This window comes from Tachyglossus aculeatus, chromosome 5 (assembly GCF_015852505.1).
Source record: "Tachyglossus aculeatus isolate mTacAcu1 chromosome 5, mTacAcu1.pri, whole genome shotgun sequence".
NCBI classification, from domain to species: domain Eukaryota; kingdom Metazoa; phylum Chordata; class Mammalia; order Monotremata; family Tachyglossidae; genus Tachyglossus; species Tachyglossus aculeatus.
Window position 1 is genome coordinate 58,656,047 of NC_052070.1, and position 20,402 is coordinate 58,676,448.

General features: G+C 52.2%; 2 protein-coding genes across 2 annotated transcripts in view; one reads left to right on the forward strand and one right to left on the reverse strand.

The window, feature by feature from the left end:
• The first annotated feature begins 457 nt into the window (after window positions 1–457).
• Window positions 458–14,261, forward strand: HTR6 (5-hydroxytryptamine receptor 6). The gene is made up of 3 exons (XM_038747303.1): window positions 458–1,192; window positions 10,951–11,091; window positions 12,961–14,261. The coding sequence occupies exons 1-3, from the start codon at window positions 458–460 to the stop codon at window positions 13,378–13,380; spliced, it is 1,296 nt and encodes a 431-aa protein (XP_038603231.1). The 3' UTR covers window positions 13,381–14,261.
• A 2,190-nt stretch (window positions 14,262–16,451) lies between these two features.
• TMCO4 (transmembrane and coiled-coil domains 4) overlaps window positions 16,452–20,402 on the reverse strand; it is a 125,753-nt gene continuing 121,802 nt past the window's right edge. Inside the window, exon 14 of the mRNA XM_038747304.1 lies at window positions 16,452–18,588. Coding sequence (XP_038603232.1) covers window positions 18,145–18,588 — 444 coding nt within the window. The 3' untranslated portion in view covers window positions 16,452–18,144. The remainder of the gene's footprint in view (window positions 18,589–20,402) is intronic.

The following is a 20,402-nucleotide window of genomic DNA, read 5'->3' on the forward strand; positions in this document are numbered from 1 at the left end:
TGTGGGCCCACTGTTAGGTAGGGACCGTCTCTAGATGTTGCCAACTTGTACTTCCCAAGCGCTTAATACAGTGCTCTGCACACAGTAAGCGCTCAATAAATACAATTGATTGATTGAATGATTGACCGCACCCCCTAATCCCGACCACACCCCAACAGCTAGTCACGCCCACTTTAGATGGGCCACGCCCCCAACAGCTAGACCCCCCCCCGCCTCTCCTGATTGGCCCAGCCCCAATCCCGACCCCTCCCCTAACATCCAGGCCCCGCCCACTTCGGGTCGACCACGCCCCCTAATCCCTCCCACGTCCCCCCCCCAGATAATCCCTGCCCCCTCATCCCAGTCCTCATCCCCATCCCTGCCCCAGCATCCCAGCCTGCCCGCTCCCCGTGCCCCCCAAGCCGGCCTGTCCCTCTCAGTCGGGCCCCTGTGCCCCCCTGTGCCCCCCTGTGCCCCCATGCCCCCCACCCTGGGGCTAGGGAACAGCAGCCTGGAGGCGGGGGCGCCTTCCTCAGGCCCCGGGGGCATCGCGGGCATCGCGGGCAGCGGCTGGGCGGCCGCCCTGCTGGGCCTCATCGTCGCCCTGACGGCGGCCGGCAACGCGCTGCTCATCCTGCTCATCTGCAGCCAGCCGTCGCTGCGCAACACGTCCAACTACTTCCTGGCGTCGCTGTTCATGGCCGACCTGATGGTGGGCCTGGTGGTCATGCCCCCGGCCCTGCTCAACGCGCTGTACGGCCGCTGGGTGCTGGCCCGCCGCCTCTGCCTGCTCTGGGCTGCCTTCGACGTCATGTGCTGCAGCGCCTCCATCCTCAACCTCTGCCTCATCAGCCTGGACCGCTACCTGCTCATCCTGTCCCCGCTGCGGTACAAGCTCCGCATGACCCCCCGGAGGGCCCTGGCCCTCATCCTGGCCGCCTGGACCCTGGCCGCCCTGGCCTCCTTCCTCCCCCTCCACATGGGGTGGCACCAGCCGGGGGCCCGGGCCCTCAACGCCACGGCCGCCGACGGGCAGTGCCGCCTCACGGTCAGCCTGCCTTTCGTCCTGGTGGCCTCCTGCCTCACCTTCTTCTTGCCCTCCGTGGCCATCTCTTTCACCTACTGCCGGATCCTGCTGGCCGCCCGCAAGCAGGCCGTCCAGGTGGCGTCCCTCGCCGCCACCGTGGCCGGCCCCTCCGACGACCCCTGGCAGGTAGGCCGGGGGGTAGGGGCGGGCCTGAAGGGGGACTGGATGGATTGGGCCCCTCCCCGGGCGTGGGGCTGGGAAGAGGATGTGGAGCGGGTGCCTTTGGGTTGCCTTTGGTGGTGCCACGCGGGCCGGGACCCTTGCCGTCTTGGGTTTTACGCCGGTTGAGAGATAACGATAAGGCGTCCGGCCTGGGAGAGCGCTGGAGACGCCAGTGGAGGGGTCCGGCCTGGGGATAGTGACCTCAAAAACATGCTTAGCTTCTGCCCTGGTGTGGTCCCTTAGCCATGGAACGGGATCTGAAAACTCAATCCACATTCCTCAGCTGGAAAATGGGGGCAAAAGTAATAATAATGGTCCCGGTTAAGCGCTTACTACGTGCCCGGCACCGCTGTAAGCGCTGGGGGCGATCCAGGATGATCAGGTCGCCCCACGTGGGGCTCACCGTCTTCATCCCCACTTTCCAGATGAGGGAACTGAGGCCCAGAAAAGTGAAGTGACAGGCCCAAGGCCACACAGCAGACAAATGGAGGTGGTAGGATTAGAACCCAGGCCCATCCTCCATCCATCCTCCATCCTTCAAAGCCCTACTGAGAGCTCACCTCCTCCAGGAGGCCTTCCCAGACTGAGCCCCCTCCTTCCCCTCCCCACAGGACCTGTATATATGTATATATGTTTGTATGGATTTATTATTCTATTTATTTTACTTGTACATATTTATTCCATTTATTTTATTTTGTTAATATGTTTTGTTTTGTTCTCCGTCTCCCCCTTCTAGACTGTGAGCCCGCTGTTGGGTAGGGACCGTCTCTAGATGTTGCCAACTTGGACTTCCCAAGCGCTTAGTACAGTGCTCTGCACACAGTAAGCGCTCAATAAATACGATTGAATGAATGAATGAATGAACTTCCGTAATCGGTGGTGGGGGCGGGAGGAGATAGATAGGGAATGCTGCCCCTGAGTGAATTTCTGGGGCTGGCGCCCGGCTCCCCAAGCCGAATTTGGTTCTGAAGCAGTTTGAGGGTCTGACCCCAGGCAAGGTCAGGGGGTAGGGATCTCAGGAGCCGCTTGGAGGTCTGGCCCACGGCTGGGACCCCCTCTGGATTACCTTTCCCCTCAGTAATAATAATAATAACGATGGCATTTATTAAGCGCTTACTATGTGCAAAACACTGTTCTAAGCACTAGGGAGGTTACAAGGTGATCAGGTTGTCCCACGGGGGGGGCTCACAGTCTTCATTCCCATTTTCCAGATGAGGTCACTGAGGCCCGGAGAAGTGAAGTGACTTGCCCAAAGTCACACAGCTGACAAGTGGTGGAGCCGGGATTTGAACCCATGACCTCCGACTCCAAAGCCCGGACTCTTTCCACTGGGCCACGCTGCTTCTCTATCCTGCTTCTCTATCCTCAGTCCTGCTCAGGACTCCCCTCGGCCTCCCCTGCTTGGTAGGGCGGGTGGGCCAGGCTGGGATGTCACCAGGAGGCTCAGGGCTGTTTTGGTACCAGGGTGAGCGGCTCAGTTGCTACCTGACTGCACGGTGGCTCATTCATTCATTCAATCGTATTGATTGATTGATTGATTGATTGATTGAGCGCTTACTGTGTGCAGAGCACTGTACTAAGCGCTTGGGAAGTACAAGTTGGCAACATATAGAGACGGTCCCTACCCAACAGTGGGCTCACAGTCTTCTTGTGGGGGGGGGGGGTTCATTTCCCTTCTCTTTCTGAGGCCTCGGGCCCTGGGTGGTTGGCCGCGGGCCGATGCCCCTTCCTCAGGCTTGTAAAGCTGAGTGGCCGCCACCCTCTTTTGGGGTCTTTTGGGGCCCAGGCTCAGTGTCACTCTCAGTATCGGTTTCCCTGGCCTGGTGGTTCTGCGTGCGTTCAGTCTGCAGAGGAGGTTTTCAAGCCCAGGACCGTCCCTGACTCTTTCCTTTGGAATCCATCTCGGACCAACAGGGCAGGAAGCGAGACAGATGGGCCCCGCGGGCTGCCCTTTAGTGGTTTCCCCACCCTACTTCCCAGGTGGGTGCCCCTCGGGATCTAGTGACTATACTGCAAAACCCCCCAAATTATTTCTTTTGGAGCTAGAAAATCTCAGGGTGGGAGGGAGCTATCTTAAGCTAAGATAAGCTATCTTATCTTTCCGTCATCTGTAAAATGGGGATGAAGACTGTGAGCCCCCCGTGGGACAACCTGATCACCTTCCGGCTCCGCCAATTGTCAGCTGTGTGACTTTGGGCAAATCACTTGACTTCTTGTTTGTACATATTTATTACTCTATTTATTTTACTTGTACCTATCTATTCTATTTTATTTTGTTAATATGTTTGGTTTTGTTCTCTGTCTCCCCCTCCTAGACTGTGAGCCCACTTTTGGGTAGGGACTGTCTCTATATGTTGCCAACTTGTACTTCCCAAGTGCTTAGTACAGTGCTCTGCACACAGTAAGTGCTCAATAAATACGACTGATTGATTGATTGATTGATTAAGGGGCATTGACCTGACTCCTATTTCTGGGAAACTGCCTACAGGCTTATCTGACCTAAATCCCTCCTGCTGCACCGGAAACCCATTTCTCATTGTTCTGTCCCGATGGAGGCAGAGAACAGCTGGACACCAATCAATCAATCAATGGTATTTATTGACCGCTTACTATGTGCAGAGCACCGGGCTAAGCGCTTGGGGGAATACAGTACAGCAGAATTAGCGGACATGTTCCCTGTTCATAACAAACTTACAGTCTAGAGAGCTTCCCGAGTTTAGAATCTCTTCCCCCTTCCCTCCTTTAAGAAATCACCAGCGTCCTTGGCCATCCCAGTCAACTGAATTTCTCCTCCGCCACTGACCCTGGGCTTTCCCTCCAGCAACTCCCTGCTGCTGGAATGGGATTTCCTGAATGCTACCTGAATTCACAGTGCCGCATGGCTCAGTGGAAAGAGCGCGGGCTTGGGAGTCAGAGGTCATGGGTTCGAATCCAGGCTCCGCCACTTGTCAGCTATGTGACCTCAGGCAAGCCACTGAACGTCTCTGTGCCTCAGTGAGCTCATCTGTAAAATGGGGATTTAGACTGTGAACCCCACGTGGGACAACCTGATCACCTTGTTTTCCCCACCGGCGCTTAGAACTGTGCTTTGCATATAGTAAGCACTTAAGAAATACCATCATTATTATTTTTATTATTATTCAGAGTGGTCCTAGGTACTCACTTCCCCTCTCTTTCCCCAAACTGAAGCCTTCTGGGGCTCTGGGTCCAGGTGGGTGAGATCGCTTCTGCTTCTCAGGTGAGGAAAAGGCACCAAAGGGGGAGAACTTGCCCAGGTGTCCATCCCTCACGATGGTGGTCCACGAGCAGGACCACAGAACCCTGACTAAGCCCTCTTCCCTGACCAAAACCTTCTTTTCCTCTTCTCCCACTCCCTTCTGAATCGCCTTACTTGCTTCCTTTATTCCCCATCCCAGCCCCACAGCACTTATGTACATATCTGTCTATTTATATTAATGTCTGTCTCCCCATCTCTAAACTGTAAGCTCGTTGTGGGCAGGGAATATGCCTGTTATATTGTACTCTCCCAAGCACTTAGTACAGTTCTCTATAAATACGGTCGACTGACCACAGAACCCAGAAATTCTTGTTCCCAGCCCTGTTGCTCCAGCTAAATTCCCTGATCCCGAGCAGGTTCCGTATTGAGTTTCCTCCAAGCGAGGAGGGAGGTGAGGACGCCTTGGAAATTGAGGAATTGGGTCCTAGCCATCCGGGTTGAGCCAGTCCATCAGGCAAGCCCATTTATTTCATTCGTTCATTCATTCAATCGTATTTATTGAGAGCTTACTGTGTGCAGAGCACTGGACTAAGCGCTTGGGAAGTACAAGTCGGCAACATATAGAGACGGTCCCTGCCCAACAACGGGCTCGCAGTCTAGAAGGGGATTAGTGCTTACTGTGTGCAGAGCGCTGTATAAGCTCCTGGGAGAGTGCAGTATAACAGAATTAGCAGACGTGTTCCCTGCTCACAATGAGCATCCAGTCTTGGGGTAAGGGCAGAGAGTAAAAGTCGGGGACATCGGAGGAGTCCTGCGGGGGTCTCCCACTAGAAAATTCAGATTGCTTGGGATCCAAGAGCCACCAGGAGAAAAACACAGCACAGATTGTCCGACTGTGCAAAGTGGAGCTCTAGAAAATGTGTGCTAAGCACATCTTTCCCTGTCCTGGTCTCTGCCTCTCTATTTCTCTCTCTGTTGTTGTCACTCTCTGCCTGGCTGCACCTCTTTTTGGTTGTTTTTTTTTTTTTTGTCTTTCTCCTTTCGCTTTCTTGAATTGATGACTTCCGTGCTTCAACTAAAAACCCCTTTGCCTGTCTCTCCCCGCCCTCCCGCTCCTCCTTCTCCTCTTCTGTGAAGGGTGCCCGTCCCCAGCCTCACCTGTTGAGAAAGAAACAGGGGCATAAAAATAACCGTGTGGAGGAGGAGGAGAGGGAAGGCTGCTTTCTCTGGCACAGCAAACAGCTCCAGACTTTGCTCTTTTTCTGGGGAGAGGCAGTATTTCCTATTTCTGGGAGGGCAGGGGGAGCGGAGGGATGGGAGGTGGGCAAGAGAGAGTACACACTCCATTAGAATTCCCCTCCGCCTTCCTTCCTCCCTCCCCGTCCCCCCATCCAGCTTCAATTCACCATGGCATCCCTCTTCTTCAAAGTCTGGGCTGGTGAACTGAGCAAGGCAGCCTCTCCTGGGGAGGTAACGTCAAGCGTCATGTTCACCCCCTGCCCTGACTCCATCAGGAGGAATTCCAATGGGCCGTTTGGAGGTCGCCCACCAGGCTCTGGGCACCCCGGTCTGCCTGGGGCAGTTGCCCCTTCCACCTGAAGAGGTGGGCAGACATCTGAGGTGGGGGCGGGTGGGGTGGGGGAAAGTGGGTTCTCTGCCTTGAGACCTAAGCAGATCTGCGTTTGGGGTAGAGGTTCTTAGGCTCCAGAAATGGAGCAGATCAGAGGGAGTTAAAAATCTGTGACTTTGGGCTTCCCTGTCTCACCACCCAAACCCGTCCCTCCCATCCCCAACAGACAAACGGCCCCCGGAGCTGCCTGCTTTGAAATCCTCAGAGAGATGCTGGGAGAGGGTGAGGGCCCTGTTATTATTAACATTAATATGGTATGTGTTAAACGCTTACTAGGTGGCACACTCTGTTCTAAGTGCTGGAGTAGATACAAGATAACCAAGTTGGACACAGTCCCTGTCCCACATGGGGCTCACAGTTTAAGTAGGAGGAAGAACAGGTATCCGGATCCCCATTTTACAGGTGAGGAAACTGAGGCACAGAGAAGTGAAGCGACTTGCCCAAGGTCACACACCAGACAAATAATGGAGCAGGGATTAGAACCCAGGTCCTCTGACTCGCAGACCGCTAGCCCATGATGCTCCCCGTTCCTCCTCATTGAGATCAAACAGTCAGTCAAGGGTATTTATCAAGACTTACCATGTGCAGAGCACTGTACTAAGCGCTTCAGAGAGTACAATAGAACAGAGTCAGTGGACACATTCCCTACGTACAGTGAGTTCACAGTGTAGAGAGGGAGAGGGAGTCCTGCTTCTATTATATCTAACCTAATGCTTAGCAGAGTGCTTGGCACAGATGCCACAGTGATTATTACGATGGCTCGACTTGACCTCCTTTTCGTCCACACCACTGCTGCGAGACCCACGAGCGGGCCTGGGCCTCTGGTGACGTTTTAGTTGGCCGAAGATAAGGGAAAGTAGAAGAGCCGGAGAGGAGTGTGGGGATAATGCAGTGGGTCGATTTAGGCGTTGGCCAGGGCCAAACCCATTTCAAATGTTCGTCCAGCTTAGATCCTTACACCTCTCTGTCTTAGTCATCCTTCAAGGGGGCGAGGACAGGGCTTTGAAGGAGAAGAGGTGGGTTGGCTGCCTGCTGTCTAGGTCCCAGGCCCAGTCTGCCAGAGAAGCAGTGTGGCCTAGCGGGATAGAGAACAGGCCTGAAGTCAGAAGGACCTGGGTTCATTCATTCAATCGTATTTATTGAGCGCTTACTGTGTGCAGAGCACTGGACTAAGCGCTTGGGAAGTACAAGTTGGCAACATATAGAGACGGTCCCTACCCAACTGTGGGCTCACAGTCTAGAAGGGGGAGACAGAGAACAAAACAAAACATATTAACAAAAATAAAATAAATAGAATAAATATGTACAAGTAAAATAAATACCTAAATAGAGTAATAAATCCGTACAAACATATATACATATATACAGGTGCTTTTAGACTGTGAGCCCACTGTTGTGTAGGGACTGTCTCTATATGTTGCCAACTTGTACTTCCCAAGCACTTAGTACAGTGCTCTACACACAGTAAGCGCTCAATAAATACGATTGATTGATTGCTGTGGGGAAGGGAAGGAGGTAAGGTGGGGGGATGGAGAGGGGGAGGAGGGAGAGAGGAAGGCGGGGGCTCAGTCTGGGAAGGCCTCCTGGAGGAAGGAGGCCTCCTGGGTTCTATTCCCGGCTCCTCCACATGCCTGCTGGGTGACCTTGGGGAAGTCCCTTCACTTCTATGGGCCTCAGTTACCTCATCTGTGAAACGGGGATTCAGACTGTGAGCCCCATGTGGGACAGGGACTGTGCCCAACCTGATTGACTTGTATATCTACCCCAGTGCTTAGAACAGGGCTTGGCATGTAGTAAGAACTTTAACAAGTACCATTATCGTCATCATCACCAGAGACGCAGGGAGAGGACAATGGAGAATGAGAGGAGAGGAATCGAGGGTTTCATTTTTTTTTTGGCCTGACCTCTCCCCCACCAGTTTTGGGTCCGGGGACCCTAAGAGGATCAGGAGCATTTATAAAGCTGCAGAGAGGGGCCCCCCCATTCTAGAAAATGTACTAGAGGAAGTTTTAGAATGACAGCCTGAACTAGGTAGTGTGGACTGAAATGGAGACCTAGTGGGTTTCCTCTAGTCAGTCAAATGTATTTATTGAGCGACTACTGTGTGTTACTAAGTGCTAGGGAGAGAACAGTCTAATGATGTTGTTATTGTTATTGTTCTAATAATGAACAGACCCGTTCCCTGCCCACAGTGAGCTTACAGTCTAGAGGGGAAGACAGACATCAATATACATACACTCTAGGGCACAGTGGCTTTGTCTCTGCGTAATGGAAAGAGAGAAATGGAGCCTGTCTGAACACTAAGGTAAAAGGCTGGAGATTCTCAGATTGGTTTCCACATTTCTCTTTGCCATTGTCCTCCCAGCCCCATTTTCTTTGCCAATCAATCAATCAATCATATTTATTGAGCGGCACTGTGCGCAGAGCACTGTACTAAGCGCTTGGAAAGTACAAGTTGGCAACATATAGAGACGGTTCCTACCCAACAGTGGGCTCACAGTCTAGAAGGGGGAATGACTTTGCCTGGATGTGCCTACGCTGAGGCTAAGCCTGAGCTCTTATTCGTTCAGTTAATTCTGTTCACTTTGAAGTAGTTTTCTTGATCGTATTTATCACTTGCATTTACTGAGCACCTTCTGTGCTACATACAATAGAGTTAAAAGACACAATTCCTGCCCTCCAGGATCTTACAATCTATTCAGGGAGGCAGGCAGGCAGGCAGAAAGAAATTATTTTCAGAAAGAGAGACTGGGAAAGCGAACAGTGCTACGTTGTTGAAAGTGGGAGTATGAGACAATAAAAAGTTGAATAAATAAGGATAATTCACCCTACCTTTCAGCCCTACAGCACTCACGGATGTATCCATAATTTCTTTGAGTGTCTGCCTCCTCGCTCTAGCCTGTAAACTCGCTGTGGGAAGGAAACGTGTCTACCAACTTTATCTTCCACGCTCCCAAGTACTTTAATACAGTGTGTTGCCCACAGAAGATTTTCAAGAAATAAAATCGATTGATTGATCAACTGAGGTGAACCTAAGTGCTAAATGTGGCTATTGGATTGACCATTTGCTTGCCCACTCTTTATATCTTCGTTTTCTATTTTACCATGCCCCCTTTCCCTTAATGTACCTCACTTATTGCGGCTTCAGTCGATTGATCAATCGTATTTATTGAGTGCTTACTGTGTGCAGAGCACTGTACTAAGCGCTTGGGAAGTCCAAGTTGGCAACACATAGAGACAGTCCCTACCCAACAGTGGGCTCACAGTCTAAAAGGGGGAGACAGACAACAAAACCAAACATACTAACAGAATAAAATAAATAGAATAGATATGTACAAGTAAAATAAATAAATAGAGTAATAAATCTGTACAAACATATATCCATACACAAAGGTGCTGTGGGGAAGGGAAGGAGGTAAGATGGGGGGATGGAGAGGGGGACGAGGAGGAATCAATCAATCGTATTTATTGAGCGCTTACTGTGTGCAGAGCACCATGCTAAGCGTTTGGGAAGTTCAAGTTGATCAATCAATCGTATTTTTTGAGTGCTTACTGTGGCTGGGCACTTTACTAAGAGCTTGAGAGGGTCCAGCTGCTGTACAGTAGATTTGGTAGGCTCACAGTCTAGAGGGAGAGATGGACATTAATACAAATACATTCATTCATTCTTTCAATCGTATTTATTGAGTGCTTACCATGTGCAGAGCACTGTACTAAGCACTTGGGAAGTACAAGTTGGCAACATATAGAGATGGTCCAGACAACAAAACAAAACATATTAACAAATAAAATAAATAGAATAGTAAATATGTACAAGTAAAATAGAGTAATAAATCTGTACAAACATATACACAGGTGCTGTGGGGAGGGGAAGGAGGTAGGGCTGGGGGAATGAACTCCATCCTCCTTGATGTGTCTTGGACTGCGCGCATTTTCAGCCTCTCGCTTAATAATCGTAATTCCGTGTAGCCTTGAGGTTCAAAGGAGGGGGAAATTGTTCTGCTACGCAAGCCAGGCCCCAGCTTCAGGCCGGCCGAGCCGGAGACCTCCACGGCGAGGCTGCAAGGGGCTCAAAGGGCCCAGGGGATCAGCGAGAAGCAGGAGAGCTGAGATCCCTGCTGGGTGTGGGAAAGCAGTGTTGCCTAGTGGATAGAGCCTGGGAGACAGAAGGACCTGGGTTCTAATCCCGCTCTGCCACTTCTCTGTCTTGTGACCCTGGGCATACCACTTCCTTTCTCTGGGCCTCGGTTAACTCATCGGTAAAATGAGGATTAAGAGCGTGAGCCCCATGTGAGATAGAGACTGTGTCCAACCTGATTAACTTGTATCTACCCCAGCGCTTAGAACTGCGTTTGGCCCATAGTAAGCACTTAAAAAGTACCGCAATTATTATTATTATTGAAAGAAGTCTGATTTGAATGTCAGGTCCGCCTCTTGCTTACCTCATTGTAAAATGGGGATTAAGAATTAAGAATGGGGATTAAGACCCCATGTGGGAGAGAGACTGTATCCAACCTGATTTACTTGTATCTACTCCAGCACTTTATGCAGTGCTTGGCACATAGTAAGTGCTTAACAAGTGCCATAAAAAAAAGGATTAGGATTTCCGTGGGGAATAAAGGGCTGGGCCTTAAAGAAGAGAGCGGGACTTCTGGATTCCTGTCATTCCCCAGGCAGAGGCCGGGATTTTCACTCCTGAGCAGAAGGCTGCCCTCCCCTTCCTACCACCCCCCGCAGCCTCCGGCTGCGTCTCCGCCTCTGAGGCCCCAGGGAGGAACAGCCTCAAGCTCAACTCAGTTTCTCCCAATTCCCAGCTCTTCCCCTGTCAGGGGTTGCTGGTTCACGGACACCCCCCTCCCTTAATCTCCCCCACAGGCGCCCAGGACACCGACCGACAACAGGCGGCTTGTCACCAAGCACAGCCGGAAGGCGCTGAAGGCCAGCTTGACCCTGGGCATCCTCCTAGGCATGTTCTTTGTGGCCTGGCTGCCCTTCTTCGTGGCCAACCTAGCCCAGGTATGTACTGAGGGGCTTTGTGGGTCAGAGAGGGAGTGGGGAGAAGGAACCTGTAGGATTCATCCTGGCCATTCCCCTGCATCCAGGCAGGACCAAGTCCCTGCAGGGACCCTGGGAGGAGAATGTCCCACACGCCCTCCTCTTCTGCAGCAAAACCAGGGAATGGGGGTCTAGAGCATCCCTCTGAGCTAGATGAATGAAGACTGGGCTAAGCAGATGTGTGTTCTCTGTAGGGAAGGGGTGGAAAACGACCAGAGCCGAGCAGAGGATGTGATGGTCTCACATGGTCGCAGAAGATACTTCAGTTAGTCATCAAGAAGAATTCCCGATTATAGAAGTTGAAAGCGGTTGGATGGGGTGGTAAAGGGAGGTCGTGGCATCTCCTTTCCTGAAGGGTTTTTAGTCTGGGCAACACTTCCTTTGAGCTGGGGATAGTGGAGGAGCAGTGTGGTCTAGTGGAAGGTGCACGGGCCTGAGGGTCAGGAAACCTGGTTTCTAGTCCCAGTTTCACCACTTGTGCTCTGTGACTCTGGGCAAGACACTTCACTTTCCTGGGCTTCAGTTTCCTCATCCGTAGAATGGGGATAGGATAACCATCTCCCCTTAGACTTCCCCTTAGACTGTGAGCCCTGAGTGGGACAGAGATTGTCTGGTCTGATTATCTTGTATCAACCCCGGCACTTAGTACCATGCGTGGCACGGAGTAAGCACTTAATCAGTGGTATTTACTAAGCACTTACTTTGTGCAGAGCACTGTACTGAGCACTTGGGAGAGTACAGTACACAAAGTTGGTAGACCTATTCCCAGCCCACCAGGAACTTTCAGTCTAGAGAGAGAGAGAGAGTGAGAGTGTCTAAGTGAAAGGGGCCCTCTTTGTTCTAGTTCAGCATAGAAAACAACCAAGAGAATATGCATTCAATCGTATTTATTGAGTGCTTACTGTGTGCAGAGCACTGTACTAAGCGCTTGGAAAGTACAATTTGGCAGAAACCAAAAGGGAGAGGGGAAAGGCAGTGCAGGGCTGAGGAAGAGTGCTTAACAGGTATCATCACAGCTATTAATATTATTATTATGCCTGACGTAGGAGCCTTGGGGGAGCAGGAAGATGGACGAAATGACCTTTGGGGATTTTTTTCAGCCCAAGACTTCTTTGGCCGAGACTCCTCAGTCATTCAGTCCATCAGTCAGTCAGACAGTTGCATTTATTGAGCGCTTACTGTGTGCAGAGAACTATTCTAAGCGCTTGGGAGAGTACAGTTAACATTATAACGGACACATTCCCTGCCCACCGTGAGCTTAGATGGCTAACCAGCCTCCTGGAGGGGCCACTTGGGGCCCAAACCACCCGGAAATGTTGCCTACATCCCCCAACCCCCAACAGAGAAGCAGCGTGGCTCAGTGGAAAGAGCCCGGGCTTTGGAGTCAGAGGTCATGGGTTCAAATCCTAGCTCTGTCACTTGTCAGCTGTGAGACTTTGGGCAAGTCACATAACTTCTCTGCGCCTCAGTTCCCTCATCTGTAAAATGGGGGTGAAGACTGTGAGCCCCACGGGGGACAACCTGATCACCTCGTAACCTCCCCAGTGCTTAGAACAGTGCTTTGCACATAGTAAGCGCTTAATAAATGCCATAAAAAAAGACTCATCACCCTGCTCTGAACCTGGCCTTTGCCGAGGAAACCCCCTTACTTCTAGTACACCTGCTAACTGACTTGCTGGTGGGCCAGGGCGCCCTGGGGAGTGGGCAAAGGGCACGGAGCTGAGGTTCACGGGAACTGGTTCTGACCGTGCCGCGCATGGTCGCATGCGTGTGTTGGTGTGTACATGCGTGTACGGGGGTGTTTATGTGTGCCCCTCTCCTTGCCCGCAGGCCGTGTGCGACTGCGTCCCTGCCGGCCTCTTCGACATCCTCACGTGGCTGGGCTACTTCAACAGCACCATGAACCCCATCATCTACCCGCTCTTCATGAGAGACTTCAAGAGGGCCATGGCCAAGGTCCTGCCCTGCCCGCAGCGGGCTTGGGAGCGCCAGGCCAGCCCCATCTCCCTCTCCGCGCGCAACTCGCACAGTGGCCCCCGGCTCGGCTTGGCCCTCAAGAATGCCCTGACCGTTCCTGGGGAGACGGACTCGGGCGACTCGGTGCTGCAGGTCACCGACCGCCTCTTGCTGCCCAAGGCCCCCGGGCTGGACCCGCTGACGCCCACGGGGGCCGATTCGGTCAACCTCTTCGACATGGATCCCGCCGAGCAGGAACTGCGTCTGCACCCGCTCAACACGCCCATGGACTGAGGCAGAGGGCTGGGCAGAGCCGGGGTTCACGTCTGGTCCTCCCCACCCCTCTCCCCGGGGGCAGAGCCTGCCTCTTCCGGTGGTTGGGGTTTTGATGGTCAAGATGTGCCACCCCCTCCACGGCCACCCCCAAGGCAGGGCGGCACGTGAGAATTGGGCAGACCATTGGCCGGAGGACTTTGGGATGGGATGGGGGTGGATGGGGTTTGGGGTTACTGGCAGGAGACCACCTTGGCTGGAAAAACATCCCTGCCGTCGGAGAGAGAAACAAGTCCAAGGCTCCCTCAGGCCCTGCTCTGCTTCTCTCTGCCTCTTCCCAACCTTGAGCCACATTAACCGGTCAGATGAGAGGCTCCCAGCCTGGCCAGCTCCCGGGCACCTTCCCTTCTGTCCCCACCCTGACACCACCCTCTTCATATCTCCGTTTCCCAGATGATGAGGGCAGGGACGAGGATGAGTGTCCCTTGGGGGCAGGGAGGAGTCGGGACAGAGCAATCCGCCTGGACCTATGTCTTGGGAGAGTGGAATCTGGAGCTGGTGGCCCCAGTTGCGGTTTTCAGGTCCCCATCCTGTACTGTACCCAACCGTGGTCACGCCGTCCAAGGTTCCACAGGGTTACCCGAGACAAAGAGCCCTTTCCTTTTTTCATTTGCACAATGCAGTACTGCTTGCTGCAGTACACGAGAATGCTAAGCAAAAGACAGCCAGACCATTTGGACTCATTTGACTGTCTACCCTCCTTTAATCTCACGCCCTCGGTTCCAGGACAGTTTTTGAGCTATGTTTCTTCGAGCAAACAGGGTGACTTTCTCCTGAGCCTCCTTGAATTTGGACCCACTTTTCTGCCTTGCCCGGGGTCTGTACCGCTCCTTCTCCCAGGCTCCCAGTATTCTCAGTGAACAGTTTGCTCCCCAGGCAGCTGAATCCTTAGGCGTTTTACACCCCATCCCTCTGGCTCTCTGAACTGCAGGAATCTGCTCTTGTCTCTGCTTCAGATCCAGAGAGTTCAAATTCCATATGACCTCTGCTCACGGAAAGGTGGGGAGAAGACATGTGAAAGGGGGAGCAGGAAAGAGGGGCAGCCTAGCTAGGAGCCTTGGGCTTTCCGGCCCTCTGCTCCCAGGGGGTGACGTTTCTTGCGGGACGATTTCTAGCACTGTCTTTCCCAGCCTCCAACTCCATGCCCGCCTCCCCCACATCTATCAGTCAGTCAATTCTATTTATTGAGCACTGACTGTGTGCCGAGCACTGTATTAAGTGCTTGGGGGAGAGTACAACATAGCAGATGCATTCCTTGCCCTCAACGAGTTTACAGTTCAAAGGGGGAGACAGACATTAACAGGAATACTTAAGGCAATGCCACAGCTCCGCTGATCGATGGCATTTATTTGAATGGTATTTATTGAGCCCCTATGTGCCAAGCACTGTGCTAAGCACTTGGGAGAGTACATTACAGCAGAATTAGCAGAGGTGCTCCCTGCCCATAGCGAGCCCAGACCCAGTGGGCACTAACAGAGCCCGCCACCTCCCTGAGCTGCCGCCGCACACTCGATCGTTCCATCCAGCGGTTAGAACAGTGCTTGGCACATAGTAAGTGCTTAACAAATGCCATTACTATTATCCCCTTGGGCCAAATTATCCAACGAGATGTGCCAGAAGTTGCAGGCGGCCAAGGAGGGTGAGGGAAGGTGGAAAGCTGGTACCTGGGCTGGTTGGGGTGTGCTGGGGCAGGAGGAATCTTGCGGCGAGGATGCTGAGCCTACCCTCCTTCGGCCTGGGCGAACAGTACCCTGCCTCGCTCTGAGTGTGTGTCATAAGCAGCTTCTTTAAATGATTGTGACCTTTTTATCCCAAAAGGGGGACAAACCCCAATAAAACGCTCCACTCAGACCAGGCGTTTCCTGAACCCATCGGGTGCCGAACTTGGAGATGCACCCGGCATCTAGCCATCTGGGAATCCAACCAGCCGGGTCAGGAGACAGAGCTGGAGGCAAGGACCAAGCAGGTAAGTGGGGGCTGAGATTGACACCCCCTTCTCCCATCCTTCTCCGTGCCCCAATCTTAAGTGGTCACAGCGGGGATGGGTGCAGGGAGAGGGGGAGTCAGTTACCAGGGAGATGGGAAGGGTTTGACTTGAACAGTGGGAGGGAAGTCAAGGCCTCCAGTTAATAATAATTATAATGATAATGGTACTTCATTCATTCAATCATATTTATTGAGTGCTTACTGTGTGCAGAGCACTGTACTAAGCGCTTAGGTAGTACAAGTTGGCAACATATAGAGATGGTCCCTATTCAACAGTGGGCTCACAGTCTAGAAGACTTTATGCCAAGCACTGGGGTAGATACAAGATCATCAGGTCTGACACACTTCTTATCCCACCTGGGGCTCATAGACTAGGGGAAGGGAGAACAGTATTTATTTATTGAGCACTAAGCACTTGGGAGAATATAACAACAAACAGACACATTCCCGCCCACAATGAGCTCACAGTCTAGAGGATAATAATTATGGTACTTGTTAAGCGCTTAATATGTACAAATCATTGTTCTAAGCACTGGGATACATACAAGTTAGGTTGGACACAGTCCCTGTCCCACACGGGGCTCACAGTTGTAATAATAATAATGATGATGGCATTTATTAAGTGCTTACTATATGCAAAGCACTGTTCTGAGCGCTGGGGAGGTTACAAGGCGATGAGGTTGTCCCACAGGGGGCTCACAGTCTTCATTGTACCACAGGAGGCTCACAGTCTTCATCCCCATTTTACAGATGAGGTAACTGAGGCCCAGTGAAGTGACTTGCCTGAGGTCACACAGCAGACAGGTGGTGGAGCTGGGATTAGAACCCATGACCCTCCAACCCCCAGGCCTGTGCTCTATCCACTAAGCCATGCCGCTTCTCAGGTGCTGAATCCCCAACTTCTGAGGAGGAAACTGGAGCATCGAGGAGTAAAGTGACTTGCCCCGAATCCCCTCAAGCTGGCAGCAGCCCAAGGCCAATTAGGAGGGGGAGGCTCTTGGAAGAACATGCCCAAATAGCCACCCACCAGGAATGAACTGGCACCATTCTGGGTATTCAAACAGGGTTTATTTTAGACAGGTTAATAGCCATCAAACAGGAGCATGAAACTTCCTGCTGCAACATAAATAAGACTTCACTGTGGTTACTAAAGCTGATCTATCGGAACCCCGGTCCCAGGATAGGGGTTCTGATGTCCATGGATTGGATTATCCAGAGGGTCTCCAGCAGGGAACTACGGGCTGGTGGCCAGGCAGGGGGTTGGGTAACAGCTCCAATGGCCACTGTCAATGTGGGTGACACTTGGTGGGGAGGGGGTGGACCGGATCTTGGATAAGGCCGTTTGGAAGACGATAGAGGAAGGCACCAGAAGACACCCGGAAGGCTCAGAAGAGCGCAGAGGCAGGAAAGATGGCTGCCAGTCACAAGCCACGGAGGAGAATGACGGAGGCAATCCCCTGGGATGCTTGGAGACGGTGATTTACACACTCACCTTGCTCCCAAAGTGCACTTTCCAGGGAAGGGCCTTAGATGGGCCTCCATTCCCAGGGGAAAGGTGCTGAGATTCCACTTACATTCTCTAAGCCAAGTCTCAATTACCCATGCTCATGGGGGTGAATAATCCTCAAATCTGCTACTAAGAACTTCGATCTCTCCCCTCCAACAAACCTTTGCATGTGGCTATCGAGGAGCAGCACTGGTTTCCCACTTAATGCAGAAGACAGAGGGGGGTTGGAGGAAGAGGGGCCCTCTGTCACCCCCACTTCGACTCTCCAGCCCTGGGAAATCAAAGGAGCTGTGGGGTTCGGTGCTGCCAAATCATCCCGTTTTCTCTTGGTAGGCACAGACAGAGAACTTTATAACCCTGATGGTGACTCTAATGGGCCTGAGAGCAGAGTGAAAATGAATAATAATGTCTACCGAGGAAGAGCCAGGGTGTGAAAGAGAAAAACTTTGCCCGGTGCCCAGAAAGAAGAAAGTTTAAGCTCTGATGGTGTCCAGATGATGCTTAATTGTTTAAAATAGTGGGAAGGCATAGAGGAGGTTTTAACAGCTCCCTCTACAAACAAGGAAACCCCGTTAATAATCCATGCTCGTGCCCAGTTCCAGCTAAGGGAAAATTACCTTTAAGTACAACACTGCCACAGACGAATGGGCTGAAATCCTGTCCAGAGGGAACCCTCCCCCAGGGTGGTGAGTGGTGGGTTTGCCTTGTCCCTCCAGTCTCCTGGGAAATCTTTACCCTAAACCAGTTAGTCAGATGGTATATTATTATATTATACATATATTATAGGTTGGAATATTAAAGCTCTGGTAGGTCAGAATATTAGAGCTCTGAAAGGTAATGTCCAACAGTTCATTAGCACAGAGGATATGGCTAGGAGTCCTCTGGGCCAAATCTCCATCTCTCTGATGCTCAAAGATGGCATTAGGTGCCAGCCTGGGCTGCTGATGGGGTATTCTTATTTCAAGGGGAAGGAACAGGAGGAAACGGGGATGTGAGTCAAGTTCCCCAGGGGCAGAAGGAGCCTTGATCTTCTCTCCTGGGAACATCTCAGCATTTTCCGGCCAGACAGCATCCAAGTAATAGGGGACACCCATGGCTTTTCCCAACACCCAAGTGCAGGTACCCACTTAAAACCATCACCATTTGCCCAACTCTGCCAGGGTTGCAACAGGAAATTGAGGGGCCAGTGATGACCGGCAGGGAGATATGTTGGTTCCTGACCGTCCTTGGGGTCAGTTGAGTCCAGGGCTGGGGGTCTGCTCCTTGTTCTCATCGTCATTCTTGGGGCGGCCCAGGGGGAATGGACTACAGGTCCTAGGGACAGCCGAAGGGCTGGGCTCTGGGGGGCTCTTGGGTCCTGGGGGGCTGCTGGACCCTGTTGGGCTCTGGGCTTGGTTGGACTCTGAGGAGGCGGGAGGCCCATCTGAGTCAGGCCACGGGCCACCGTCCCCTGGGGAATCCTGGTGGTCGTTGTTGGGATCCTGGGACAAGAGATCACTGGGATTGACTTTCTCCGAGCTGGTGGTGGCCTCTTCTTCCCAAAGCTTCTCTTCCTTGGGTTGGCTGCTCTGGGAGAGGGAGAGGCCCATATCTCCCTGGTGACTCCCCTTGATTTGGATCCCCACAGCCTTCAGGATGGTGTCCATCTGCCTCATGTAATCCAGGTGGCCGCTGACCTGAAAGACAGACGGGACAAGCGAGTTCAGCTCGAGGGATCGGAAACCTGCCTTGGGGGAGATCTCGTGGCATGAAGCTCAGGAAATGCATCGATGTCTCCAGAGATCCCCCAGCGCTCAGAATCTAGGCAACAGGTGATCACTTCTCAGTGGAAGCAGTGACGTTTTCATATCTAAACAGCTCTCGAAGCAATGTGGACTAGTGGAAAGAGCACGGCCCTAGGTGTCAGGGGATCTGGCTTCTAATACCAGGACTGCCATTTGCTTGCTTTGAGACCTTGGGTAAGTCACTTCACTTCCCTGTGCCTCAGTTTCCTCATCTGTAAAATGGGGGTTAAATGCCCATTCTCCCTTTCCCTTAGACTGTGAGCCCCATGTGGGACAGGGGCTATTCTGACCTGATTATCTTGGTACATAGGAAGCACTTAACAAATACTACAATTATTACTTTTGGGAGGGTTTAGGAGGCAGCCCCTGGGGCTTAGGTGAAGGTTATCTGGAATTCCCTCCTGTGACAGATCTGGGCTGTAAGATGGCATTCATTCATTCATTCATTCAATTGTATTTATTGAGCGCTTACTCTGTGCAGAGCACTGGACTGAGCACTTGGGAAGTACAAGTTGGCAACATATAAAGATGGTCCCTACCCAACAACGAGTTTTATTCTGATGACTTGACACCTGTCCACATGTTTTGTTTTGTTATCTGTCTCCCCCTTCTACACTGTGAGCCCGTTGTTGGGTAGGAACTGTCTCTATATGTCGCCAACTTGTACTTCCCAAGAGCTTAGTACAGTGCTGCACACAGTAAGTGCTCAATAAGTACGACTGAATCAATGAATAGAAGGGGGAGACAGACAACAAAACAAAATCTGCACTCATCCAGAGCCCCTCCTCCTCCTCGCCATTATTATGGAATTCAACAATTCTGTCACTTTCCTTAAAATCCATGAAGCAGTCACTCTGAGGAGCAGGCACTGGGAAGTGAAGAGAAAGCGTCTGCCTCCCTTCCCACTCTCCTCTCGCTTCCCCACTGGAAGGCTGGGCAGGGGGTGTCTCTGCGTGTGGCCGGGGGTCCGGGTGTGTGGTGCGTTGTGTAGCAAGCGTGGTGGGAGCCGGGAGGCAGCCAAGGAGAATGAGGGCTGGGGGCGCCTCAGATCTTGGCAGCAATATGTAGGCATGATTCACCCACCCCGTTAGCTTCACGACGTGCACCGTTAATCAGCCCAGATGGCTTCCCGGGCCCTAGCTGCATAGCCCAGATTAGCACTCTAATTAAAACAACCCACAGGTCTCCCCGGTCACATTGGATGGAGGCATTATCACCTGTCTCACCGTAGAAAATTATAGAAAACGTCTCCTAATGACTGTCGGTGTAACCCTCCGACACCATTGTGAAGCACCCCAGAATGCGTTCTGGGAGACGGTACCCAGGCCATCCTGTCAGACACACCAGCTCCTGATACCAGGCATTGGCATCTGCTCTGTCGCTCTGGGGTTTCTGAGCTCAAGTGCCTCTGCTCCTGGATCCTCCCCATTGTCTGGAACCCCTGTCTCTAAATAACACGTGAAGGGAACAGGATCCAGAGGGGTGGCATGGAAGGTCGGTAGCCCTGAGCTTGTAAGCACTGAAACCCAGTTACGTCCCGGGAAGGATGCCAATGTGGGAGGACCAATGGGTTGCAAAGCTGCATTAATATTCAATGTGACCCAGGGGGCCTGCAGCAGACATGGTATTTGTTAAGTGCTTACAATGTGCCGGGCTTTGTACTAAGTGCCGAGCTAATTAAGTTGGACACAGTCCATGTCCCACAT

What these genes read in the sequence shown, in the direction of transcription:
- HTR6 (XM_038747303.1), top strand. Translation starts at nt 458, where the DNA reads ATGCCCCCCACCCTGGGGCTAGGGAACAGCAGCCTGGAGGCGGGGGCG. An exon ending in CCTCCGACGACCCCTGGCAG is followed by an intron (nt 1,193 to 10,950) that starts GTAGGCCGGGGG and finishes TCTCCCCCACAG; the next exon opens with GCGCCCAGGACACCGACCGA. An exon ending in TCGTGGCCAACCTAGCCCAG is followed by an intron (nt 11,092 to 12,960) that starts GTATGTACTGAG and finishes CCTTGCCCGCAG; the next exon opens with GCCGTGTGCGACTGCGTCCC.